At 37.7% G+C, this 13,042-nt stretch overlaps 1 protein-coding gene across 1 annotated transcript in view; it reads left to right on the top strand.

Moving 5' to 3' along the window:
- cps1 (carbamoyl-phosphate synthase 1, mitochondrial) overlaps positions 1-11,620 on the top strand; it is a 75,484-nt gene extending 63,864 nt beyond the window's left edge. The window contains 4 exon segments of the mRNA XM_032530336.1: positions 6,508-6,521; positions 6,632-6,637; positions 11,125-11,254; positions 11,369-11,620. Coding sequence (XP_032386227.1) covers positions 6,508-6,521; positions 6,632-6,637; positions 11,125-11,254; positions 11,369-11,473 — 255 coding nt within the window. The 3' untranslated portion in view covers positions 11,474-11,620.
- The last annotated feature ends 1,422 nt before the right edge of the window (positions 11,621-13,042 follow it).

The raw sequence follows: 13,042 nt of genomic DNA, 5'->3' as shown, positions 1-13,042 counted from the left end.
GTGGAAATGTATTTTATAGTAGACATGTACTATGTGTGTGACTTTTAAAGAGCTGTACATATGTAGCTGTAACAGGTCATTCTCGATAAGAAACAGCTTTTAGTTTTCAACCCCAAGCTGTAAAGTGTGAAGTTAATCTGTTTATATATTTGGAGTGTATATACTGTATGTTTCAAACTGAGTCTATGTGGGGATCTGCTAAGTGCATTTAACTATACACTGTATAACACTAATCCCCCTCTCTTACATGTTTCTGTTCATGGTTGTTATTTCTGTTCGTGTATAAGAATCCACTGAAACACAACGATGTCTTATTTCACATGTCTGCTTGCGTGTCATTGTGTGAATGTTTGTGTTTGTACTGGACATGCATTTAAATCGGCATGTTTTCCCTCTGACACCTATACCAAAGTCCATTCGCACGACACAGTACAACTGCATTGGAACAACAGATGGTGTACTTTTATGCACAAAGTTGAGGAATAGTTACAATATATAAGTAATAGGTACAAGCGGTTAATTAAAAATTAGAAAATGCATTTCATATATGTATATACTGTATACAGTATAAGAGCTGAAATACATTGCTAGAAAAGCTAAACTATTACTATCAAAAGTGGAAATGAATTGACTGAAAAGGCTTAAAGAAGAAATAGTTTTAAATAGTTTTTTATTATTATCAGACACATCCACTGCATAGAACCAAAAAGCATCACCCTAAGAGCTGAGAGGTAAAATACATTGCTTAAAAAAAGGTGGCTGAACAAAATTGCAAGAAAAAATGCATTAATCACAAGCATGTTAAAAAAACAATTAGTAAGGCATGGAAAACGCAGATTTTTTTTTTATTTACGAACTGAAGTTTACTGAAAAGTACTATCAATTAAAGTAAAGGGAAGGTCCTGGAAGTTTTTTTGTCAGACATAGATACTGTCATACTTAAGTCCTGACATTGTATACATAAAAACAATCTCAATAAACAATCTCAGTTGAACTTTATTTGAAAAAGTAAGAACAATCCCTAGTTTTTGTTAACATACAGTGGCTGTTGGGAGAAAACAAGCATCATCCTGAGCTTTCTGCAAGGATACAGGTACTTTCTAGGGCTCTTATGCTGGAAGACTTGGGCCATGTGTGTGTGTCTCAAACTGCACTATTAGCTCATCTAAATAAGCTCTGTGTTACTAACGGCAATGAATGGCCATTAAAGGCATTACTTACAAGCATGTTCAAAAAAAGAATTTTAGATAAGGCATAAAAAATGCAGATGGATTGTAAGTATATGACCTCAGGTCTACTGAAATGTACTTTGAATGAAAGTAAGGTCTTTGAAGTAACTTTTATTTTGAGTTTTAAGGTGTTGCTATTACAACATTTCAAACGTGTGATGTGTCCTGAGCCACATTAAGGACCACCTACTGAACTGTGAGCGGAACTATTTCCGTTTTGTTTTGGCTGTATTGTCAGACACGTATGACTATGTGCTGGGACAACATAACAAGGTGTTTTTTTTTTTTAAAGTTCATTAGAAGAAAATGATGTGACATCCAGCTTGTGACATCAGAAAGGCAGCCCATAAGTGAACTCAACTTTCCAGGGTTTGTGGGTCTAATGGGCAGGCCATCTGCGTATCACATATACATTGCCGGACCTATCTCCAAAGCACCACTGTGTACACAGCTCGCAGTGTGAGCCTGACTGGTCGAGGCAGCGAGTGTAAAACGGTTTAATTTACTACAAATTCTTTACAATAAAAGTCCAATTATTTTTTTATTTAAAAGCTTTTAGTAGGAAATGTTGTTAAGCTGTAACTTAACACGACTCCTATAAGCGAACATGAAACGTCAGGTTTTGCCTTGGACCAACTCTTAGTTATGCTGTTAGATGTAGAATGCCGGGGGACACACTGAGCTCCTCTCTCCTCTCGCTTTCCATCTGTGTGCATCCATGTCCCAGACATGCTTGTTACTTACTGTAGCTCTGGGGAGCTTATTCCTCGGAGTTCTTGTTTTTTCTTTGGATTACAGTGGCACTCAATCATGGTTGCAGCTGTCGACGTGGTCCAGCTTTGCGCCCTGCTGTGCCCTGCTACACCCTGCTACGCTCTGGAGTGCCCCGCTACGCCAGGAACTACTATTTCTAGTCATAGTTCCATTATCTTTATTGTGGCTATAGCCGCTTTCCGACCTGAGGGATTTTTGCAGTTCCTAGAACATAACATTCCTAGAACCCTTTTTTTCTCGTATTTCAACTGGACCTATTTAGGGATTTTTAAGTTCCTTGTGGCCACTCTTAACTCTTTCAGCTCCTACTTCATGGCAGGGTCTTGTTTGCTGTTCCCTTTTCCGCATAGGAACCTAAGTCAAGGAGAGTTGGGTTTGTGGTACAGACAGACCAGTAATGGGACAATTTTAACAGTTTTTGCCATCTTATTAATCACTAAATTCACTTCTGAGAACCTTTTTAGCGAGAAATTTAGATTTAGATTTAGATTTCAAATATAGGCAGTATTGCAAAAATTAATGCTGAATTTACAATTTGCTTCAAAGTTTTCAGAGTTGAGAAGCTCCGCTTTTCCGCGATTTTGGGCCACTGGCTCGTCGCTTGGCCAGTCATTCTCGGAGACCCCGCTCCTTTGGTGAAATATCACTATACAGGTCCATCATAAGATCATCACTTGTGGTTAACTGTCTTTTCGGAGTTAAACTCCACAAGCTGGCCAGCCGTCACACACACACACACACACACAAGTATTTGTTTTCTGATTTGAATGCTATAAAAACCGTTGCTGTGCTTGCGTCACTCCCTTACCCCTCCTACCAGTTTGGCCACTTGGCCAGTGCGAATGCAACTGGAAAAAACAGTTGTGGGGGAGAGTAGTTAGTAGAACTGGACTATTCTTGTAACTACGTTCCGGTAACTACCTGGTCGAAAAGCAGCTTATGATTGCCACTCTTCCAACCCCCAATCGGCATCGTCAGACACCGCATAACAAAAGCCTGGATCTGTCTGAGGTTTATCTCTATTCCCTAAGAGGAGGTTTTCCTCATCACTTGAGGTTTCTGCCTAAAATGGAGTTTCACTCACCACTGTCACTTTAAATGCTTGATCTTGGGGTAATTAAAATTATAGAGTGTGGTCTAGACCTACTCTATCTGTAATATGTCTTGAGATAACTCGTTGACTTGTTCATGATTTGATACTATGAATAACATTGAATTCAATTGAATTGAATTTGGTGTTATTGTTCATGTTACTGTCTATCATTGTAATTTTCTATCTGGGGAAAAGTGCAGTGTCATGGTGTTGGGAAACAACAGCTAGTCCTTCCAGCTGTAATCAAGCCATTTGTTGTTGTTGATAAACATCTTTACACTACTGAGCACTTTAAATGAGGAGGACTGTTGAGTCTCCCTTCAAAGAAACCTATGAAAATCCAAAACAATACATGGGATCAATATAATGACCTCACCATGAGCCCCATAAGACATTTCAAGTGTATCAATATATAACTTGTGTGGATAAAACTACAAAATGTGGGCATATCAGTGATTCAAAAAACTGGTATGCTATGCTTTCTTCTGGAAAAGTGGAAGAGGACCTATCATGTCTTAAAGAGCCAAAATATTTGACATTTGAATGGTTTTGAAGCTAAAACATATGCAGAAGATAGGGACAATCAAAAAAAAGTAAAAATAACAACAACTAGAAACTGCTTGCTAAATTGCCAAAGTTAAACTGGATTGTTGCCATAATTGCATTAGAACAAGGTGAAGTAATGAGAATAGTTGGAAAAATGGGAATGGTTTTAATTAGTATGAATTTCACTGAAATGTTGAATAATACCAATAATGTATTAAACAAAAGTGGAAGGTTTATCCACTTTTTTTCTTTTAAACAAAAAGTCATATAAAAGTCAAAGTAAAGTATATCGGAAAAGTAATGAAATAAAAAAGTCCCAGTATAGTTGTTGGGGAAAATTCATGAAAAAGACATATGTTGAAAAAAGTGATAAAAAAGTCATAGTTTGTTTTGCAAGATCTCGAGTTTTATTTGGAAGATCTTGTCTTTGACATGCAAGAAGAAAAAACAAACAAAAAAAGTGATACAATTATCATAGTACATCAAAAAAGATCACAGTATAGTATGTTAAAAAAACATTTAAAAAGTCATAGTATAGTATGTAGAAAAAGGTCATAGTATTTCGAAAAAAGTGATGAAAAAAGTCATAGTATAGTATATCGAAATAAGTGAAAATAGTCAAACTCAAAATCGAGTAAAAAAAGCGCAATGTAGACACATACTCTTTAGGTATGTTTAAACAAAACATAATGGGGAAATTTAAGTAAAGTTTACAGATTTGGATTTTTGCATGGCGTCATAAATAGTCATTATAGTATGGTATGTCAAAAACATGATGAAAAACTCAAGGTGTAGTACGTAAAAAATAATCACACTCAGAATCAAACCTGTGTCGGAGTCTGCAGTTCCTAATTACTGGTGCAATTTGGAGCAGTGTTAACAACTGAGCTACTCTGACTTAAGTCATGGTATAGCATGTCAAAAAAAGTGATTCAAGTCATTAAATAGTACGTCGAAAAAAGTAAAAAGAAAGTTATACTATAGCATATAAAAAAGTCATAGTATATCTAGTATGTCGAAAAAGTGATAGTATAGTATGTCAAAAAAAGTGATAAAAACATCATAGTGTAACATGTCATAAATAGTCATAGTATAGAATGCTATGCACACTAAGAATTGAACCTGGGTCTAGAATCTGCAGTTTCTACTTACTGTTGCTATTTGGAGCAGTGTTTATCACTGAGCCACTGTGACTCAGAACAGCAAACCTTAATATTGTCATGGTATTGTATGTCAAAAAGTAATAGTATAGTATGTCAAAAAAAGTTATAAAAAAAGTCATAGTATAGTATGTCATAAACAGTTATAATATATAGTATGTCAAAAAAGTCATTACAGTATGTCAAAAAAGTGATGAAAAAGTATTAGTATAGTATGTCAAAAAAAAGTAATAGTATAGTAGGTCAAAAATACTGATGAAAAACTCATGGTGTATTATGTAGAAAACAGTTAAACTCAGAATTGAACCTCTGTCTTAGTCTGCAGTTCCTACTTGTTAGAGCAGTGTTAACCACTGAGCCACTGGGAGTCCAAACAGAAATTGTTAAAATAGTAATAGTATAATATGTCGAAAAAAATTATAAAAAAGTAATAGTATAGTATGTCGAAAAAGTCATGGTGTAGTACGTAAAAACAAATGATAAAAAGCCATAGTATAGTAATGTCAAAAATATGTCATATTATATAGTATGTAAAAAAAAATCAATAAAATGTCATAGTATCAGTATGTCCTGGTATAGTATGTTGAAAAAATTGATAAAAGTCATTTCATAGTATCTCAAAAAAGTCATAGTGTAGTGTGTTGAAAAAAGTTATAAAAGAGTCATACTATTGTATGTTGAAAAAAGTGATAAGAAATTCATAGTACAGTATGTCAAAAAGTTGTGAAAAACGCATGGTGTAGTATGTAGAAAACTTTCATACTCAGAATCCAACCTGTGTCTGAAGTTCCTACTTGTTGGTACTAGTTGGACCTCTGAGCCACTGGGAATCCAAAACGAAATTGTTAAAAATGTCATAGTATAGTATGTAAAAAAAAGCCATGGTGTAGTATGTCAAAAAAATGATATAAAAAGTCATAGTATAGTATGTCGAAAAAAGTGATAAAAAAGTCATATTATGGTATGTCAAAAATATGTCATATTGTATAGCTTGCAAAAAAAAGTCAATAAAACGTCCTAGTATAAGTATGTCATGGTACAGTATCTTGAAAAAAAGTGATAAAAAAGTCATACTATAGTATGTTGAAAAAAGTGATAATAAATTCATAGTATAGTATGGTATAAATGATCATAGTATGGTATAGTATGTCAAAAAGTTGGGAAAAACTCATGGTGGAGTATGTAGAAAACAGTCATACTCAGAAACAAAACCTGTGTCTGAGTCTGCAGTTCCTACTTGGTGGTACTAGTTGGAGCAGTGTTAACCACTGAGCCTCTGGGAATCCAAACAGAAAATGTTAAAAAGTCATGGTATAGTATGTTGATAAAAGTGATTCAAGTCATTGCATAGTGTGGCAATAACTCATAAAAAGCATAGTATGTCAACAAAAGTGACAAAAATGTGCTCAAAAATTGATTAAAAAGTCTATATATATTACGTTGAAAAGTGATAAAAAGGTTTGAGGATAGTACACTGAAAAAAAGTGATAAAAAGTCATATTATAGTATGTCAAAAAAAGTCATTCAAATTTCATTGCATATAGAAAAAAGTGATATTATACTATAGAATATTGTAAAAAAAATAATAGAATAGTTTGTCGGAAAAAGTGACCAAAATGCCACAGTAGAGTATGTTGTAAAAAGTGATAAAATAGTCATAGTACAGTACATCAAAAAAGTCATACGTTGAAAAAAGTGATTCAAGTCATTGCATAGTATGTTGAAAAAAGTCATTGTACAGCATGTCGACAAAAAAGTCATAATATGTCAGAAAAATAGTCCTAGTGTAGTCCGTTGAAAAAAGTTAAAGTGAAAAAGTCGTGGTATAGTAAGAAGTCATTCTGGTAATCAAACCTCAGCCAGAGTCCACAGATTTGGCACCTCTAATGTAGGAGTCACCTTACCTCCTGCAATGTCACTCCCCAGTAAAAGTACGATACCCTGAATTGGCAGAGTGGTACACACAGCAACAAGAAAGAACCCCGTAACTACATCAAACTGAATGTGAACGTGGTGCACTGGACAAGGAATGTAGCTCATCTCAAAGCCACGGAGCATCGAGCCAAACCTGCAAGCTGATTGCTCAGAAAGAGGCGATGATGACTCCAAAATAACCGACTGGGAACATGCACTTAGGCGGAGCGCTGATCTACAGGCATGCCGGTGAGGGAAATGCGTGCGTCAAAAACAAATGGTTTGAAGCACGCATTCTCTTCTTATTTGCCAATGTCAGTTTTTGTACCGTGGTCAGTTTTAATCAGGCCAATGCCATAGGCTGAGAAAACTGTGAAGACTGTTCTTTACGTTTTAAAACTGGACAGGCCGCAATACCTAGCTCTGGGGAGTTATTCCCCAGAGTTTTTATGCTCTTTTTCACCCAGCATGTTTCCTTGAATTAGGGAGGCACCAAAATCATGGTTCCAGCTGTTGCCGTGGTCCGGCTACATGTCCTGCGATGCCCTGTTACATCCTGCCACACTCTGTGTTGCCCTGCAAAGTCCTACTACGTCCTGCTGTCCCCTGCAATGACTTACAGTGCCCTGCTATGCCACGACACTAGTATTTCTAGTCACTGTTCCATTATCTTTTATTGTGAGTGTCATTGCCACTATTCATTAAACCCCCAACCGGCCCCATCAGACACCGCCTGTGGGAATCACTAGAATTGCTGGGTACTTGTAAATTACAGAGTGTGTTCTAGACCTACTCTACCTGTAAAGTGTCTTGAGATAACTCTTTATGAATTGATGCTATAAATTGAATGGAATTGAATAACATGACAGCCAAGATGACAGTAGAAACATTTCCACTCCTCTTTTTCTGCACCCTGCGTTTTGTGGACAGAGGGAGGCGAAACAGGGGATCGAGGTGGTCTGTTAGGAAAAGGAGCAAAAGTAGTTTTGGGAATCAATCAATCAGCTAACGTTGCAGCAGCAGTTAAAGTTGTTAACTTCTGCGCTCTGGCAGACATTTTTAAAAATCTTCAACCAGAAGTAATTCTCTCAGAGAATTGAAGGTAGAACAGAACAGGCAGAAGACCACTTATCTAATAACACACCCTTCTCTCTGGCAATCTCCGTATAAGTCTGATTCTGTGACTTCCTATGAATCCTTAATTTCCGCTGATATGCCTCAGGGACTAGTTCATAGATGCACAGAATAGCAGACTTAACAGACTCATAGTTTAAACTCTTTTATAAAGAGAGGGCTGCCATGGCTTCCTGAGCTTTGCAATGTAGGTTACACTGGAGCAACAGAGATCAAACCTCAGAGGGCCACTTCAGAGCAAATTCAATGCGCTCAAATACCCCAGATTCACGGAAAAACAGCACTAGAGCAATGTGCTTGGTAGCCATGGTAATAGGACTGGCAGAATTTTGGGTGGAGGAGGTTGTGAGTGACATACCTGGAGCAGCAGCAGACAGGTTTTCCGCCCCCTGAGAGCTTTCCATCTTGGGCTTCTATAGCTTTACAGCCGTATCAGCCTCTACTTCCAGCTTCCTCGTTTCAAGCTGATGTTGCATGTGCTGTTTACTTGCGCTTCAAGCTGGAGATGGGTCAGGCAAACCTTTACACTGGCTTCATCTCTGGAACGAGCACTACTTTCTGGGGTGTATCATAACGTGGCAGCGTGCACCCTCTGTCTCTGCTAAGACGGCCACAGGAAGCGTTTTGAATTCTGCCATCACAGGTAACTCAATCAACCCTCTTTCCGCCAAGTTAGCAACAACTAACGGTTTAAGATCTCTTTTTAATGTAGTTTTGATTACTGGAATCTGGAGGTGACTCGCTGAATCATCTTTTCTACACACATTAATTTGGTCATGAGTTGAATTGGCTAGGAATTCCTCCAATAGTATATATAAAAAAAGTCACAGTAATAGTGATGAAAAAAGGGATCAAGCCATAGTGTGATATGTTGAAAAAAAGTCATGAAAAAGTCTTAGCATATTATATCAAAAAAAAAATGATAGTATGTCGAAAAAGATTCAAAATATCTTTGTAGAAAGGAACATGACCTTTGTTGTTACCATTGTCTGTCCATTTTCTTTTAGAATTCAGCCCTCGTTCAATGCTGTCTGTCAATGGCCTTCAAATGAAAAAGGCAACACAGCCAGGGCTTTACTGTGTTTGAGTGAGTGAGTGAGTGAGTGAGTGAGTGAGTGAGTGAGTGAGTGAGAGACAGAAATAGAGAGATGCCTGAAGAATTACATTTAAGAGGTGAACTAAATTATAACTTTGCTACAATAGGGGGTGATATTAGGTTATTTTATTTCCCACAAAGTTATGTGAAATATCTGCGTCACTTTGGCTTGCTATATATTTCGATGACTTTCTTCATCAGTCCCTAGTTGGTCGCTGTCATTTTTTGCTGGGCAGGTTGCATACAATCAGCTTGTCTAAGCTATTTTGACAGAACCAGTTAACAGTTTTATTTAAGGGCATCAGTGCGAGCCATTGGGGCACAATTCTGTGGACAGCCGAAGCAAATAAATGTGCTGAAAGTGGCTGCAAAGGGCTGCAGAGTTAGGGGTTAATTTTCAAGAGGACAACAATACAAACAACTCTAATTACAGGAAACCGTTTGATTCAACTGTGTTATTACAAATATATTGATAGCTATAAAAAAACATTCAAAAATCAAAAAAGGAAGGAAGCAAATGTTGTGCATGCTGGACTGAAATGTCTAACATGCACAACATTTGCTTCCTTCCTTTTTTGATTTGATCAGCAACATGGCTTGTTCCAGACATTGCTCTGAGGAACAGTGGACTTTGATTAAAAAGTTGATTGGAGAGGGACGTGCAGAAATTATAGGCTGCTCAGACAAAGTGATTTAAAATGTCTTGAAATGGCATCCAAAGCCTGTCGAAGAATAGCCAAAATGGCAAAGGCTCAACCAATGATCAGCTTCAGGAAAATCAAAGAAGACTTAAAGTTACCTGAGAGTACTCTTACGACCAGAAGAAGGCTATGTGAAGCAAAGCTGTCAGCTAGAAGCCCCGCAAAGTCCCGCTGCTGAAAACAAAAAGACATGTACTGAATAGGTTGAAATTTGCCAAAGCACACATTGACTGGCCAAAGGAGAAATGACGCAACATTCTGTGGACTGATGAGAGCAAAATTGTTCTTTTTGGGTCCAGGGGCTGCAGACAGTTTGTTTGACAAACGCTATGCACTGAATTCAAGCCACAGTAGACTGAAGACTGCAAAGCATGGTGGTGCAAAAATCATGTTATGGAGATGTTACTCAAACTGTGGTGTTGGGCCTATTTATCGCATACCAGGGATCATGGTTCAGTTTCAATACATCAAAATACTTGAAGAGGTCATGTTGTCTTCAGAGGAAAATGCCTTTGAAATGGGTTCAACATGACAGTGACCTAAAACACACCAGTAAATGAGCAAAGTATTGGTTCTAGATGAACAAGATTGATGTTATGGAGTGGCCAGCCCAATCCACAGACCACATTGCTCATTTGAGCAATAGCAGTTATACATTTTGCACTGTGAGCTTCCAAATGACAACAGTTCCAAATTGTCCTCCATTTGCTTTCCAACCTTGACATTTCCACACAAAGGCAGAGCGAATCACTTTTTTGAATCGCTGATATACCCACATTTTAAAATTTTTCCACATCAATTTAATACATCAATATGTTCCCTAAGGACTTGCAGTGCTGAAGATGAGGTCATGTCACTAAGGCCACCTTAGTTTTGACTGTTTGAGCCTCTCTTTTTACATATTTCTCTTAGTGTCTGTTAATGGCAGCAGTCTGACACAGGTGATAGGTTGTTGGCTGATTACAGCAATCAAAGTGATCGCCTCTGTTTACAAGCATGGCCACTGATTAGTAAGCCTGATGCAGGATTTTTTGCCAGACAGTTAAATTGCAACTACAGACAGTAATAATGTTGTTCGCTTGCCAATGCTGTGCCACTGTTGTAACACCTACAACTTTCATACAATATGGCTATTATTCAACTTTTAGAAATATATTAATTAAAACAATTTTCACTTTTCAACCTTTCTTACTTCACCTTCTTCTTACACATTTTTAACCAGCAATCCAGTCTAGCTTTGGCATTAGCTTTTCAAAAAGATCCACATAATTATTCCACATACTTTTTACATTAGTGGTGTTATTCAACTTGTCAATGAAATTCATACCAATTAAAACAATTCCAACTTTTCTCACTACTTCAACTTCTTCTTACATATTTAAGATGTTAATCCAGTTTAGCTTTAGTAATTTAACTAGTCAGCATTCACACACATCTTCTGCAGGAAATGTAGTTTCCTCTGAGATTGTTTTTATAGACTCATCAGCGAGGGTCATATTGACCTGGTGGTCAACCTGCCTAATAACAACACTCGCCAGCTGAAGGATAACTTCCTCATCCGTAGAATGGCTGTGGACCACGGTGTTCCCCTCATCACTAATTATCAGGTCAGTAAATGTCCCACTACTAGTGACTGGGGAAAAACTTACATTTACATACATATGTCTGTCTCTCTCACTTGATGTGCTTCAGCTTAATGTTTTGTTTTCTGCGTGTATTAGGTGGTGAAGCTGTTTGCAGAGGTTATTCACCATGCAGGTGACCTTGACACTACCAGCCTCTTCCACTACCGGCAGAAGCAACGGGTGGCTGACCAGCAGGGATAATGAACGCTTCCTTCCATTTCCTTTGGTTTCCTTTGTAAAACAGCAGCATTAATTGTGAGGAAATATTCGTAACACGGTTTCTCAAAAAAGCCTTTTTTTTTAACTATCCCATGGTGTCAAGATGTAGAGTTATTTTGGTGCAAGGAATTTCTAGCCCAAAACACAATAATTAAACAATGTTGATGCATCATAACAATATGGTATTAATGTTTAATAAAGGGTTTATAAGTTGCAACTAATGGTTCTCTGGTAAAAACACTGGTTGGTGTTTATCCTCCAACATGCTTGTAAATGTTAATAATTAATAAAGAGTTCTTAAAGTAATTCAAGTCTGGCATTGTAAATATTAGTTTGCTGTGAAGAAAATAGATTGTGGACCAGATATTCAGCAGATTTTTCCTGCAAGGTAAGAGGACAAACAGACCCTTCCAGGAAACCCTAACGACTTAAAAGACAAAACAAATGTTATGCTGGAGCAGGATTAACACTGGCCAAAGAAAAATGCCATAGCCTGCCAATCCAAGGATTCTTATTAATGGCTTGTAAGTAAGCCATATAGCATTAGATTAAATAATATTAAAAAACTGTTACAACCTTTAACTCCCTTGGAAATCGTGACTTATTACAATGGAGTACCATTTCACTTTAATTTAAATCCACAAGAGCAGTGTTGCTGGTGTCTTAGTGGGTTGTCTTTCTTTTTCTTTGATGAACATTCTTATTTATTTTTATTTTTGGGGGCTCTGTTAATGTGATGCAATTACATGTTTCCAACTTCATCCTGTGCTCATTGTCTTACCAATGGTTTGGCCAGATTCCATTTTTATTCATTTTGTACAATTCCTTTTTCTTTTAGACTTCAAATGATGTGGAAATGTATTATATAGTAGACATGTACTATATGCAGTGGCGCAAAAAGTGGATATGCGCAATATGCGGCGCACCACCATGGGGGCGCCAAAGCGATGGTAAAAAAAACACATTTTCTATATGTAGCTGCTGTTGTGCATTTCTATATCATTTCTTTTCCGGGGCCGGGGCGCTGTGAGCACTGAACGAGCAGGTACGAGCATACGAGTAGTGAGTTGTCGTCTATTGAAAAAGATGGTTAAAGGAAAAAAGCTGTTGGGGGCTAAAAAAAGAAAAAGAGAGAGTAAATGTGCTGTATTTATATAGCGCTTTTCCAGTCTTAACAACTGCTCAAAGCGCTTTTACATCTACAGGAAACATTCACCATTCACACACATTTATACACTGTGGCCGGGGCTGCCGTACAAGGTGCCACCTGCTCATCAGATAAACATTCACACACATTCACACTCCAATGCGCAGCACCGGGGGCAACTTGGGGTTCAGTGTCTTGCCCAAGGACACTTCGACAATGACTGCAGGGGCGGGGAGCGAACCACCAACCCTCCGATTGGCAGGCAACCGTTCTACCACTGAGCCACAGCCGAGAGGGAAAAGGAGTTTCATGTTAACAGACTAGCTAGCGTTTGATAACACTGGGAATGTAGCAGCCAAATGGGGGTGTCTTCCAGGCAGCGTTTCCTGGAAGGCACTAGGATT

The sequence above is a fragment of the Etheostoma spectabile genome, chromosome 11, assembly GCF_008692095.1.
Source record: "Etheostoma spectabile isolate EspeVRDwgs_2016 chromosome 11, UIUC_Espe_1.0, whole genome shotgun sequence".
NCBI lineage: Eukaryota > Metazoa > Chordata > Actinopteri > Perciformes > Percidae > Etheostoma > Etheostoma spectabile.
The sequence above is the reverse complement of the archived record's forward strand: the minus strand, read 5'-3'. Positions and strand labels throughout refer to the sequence as shown.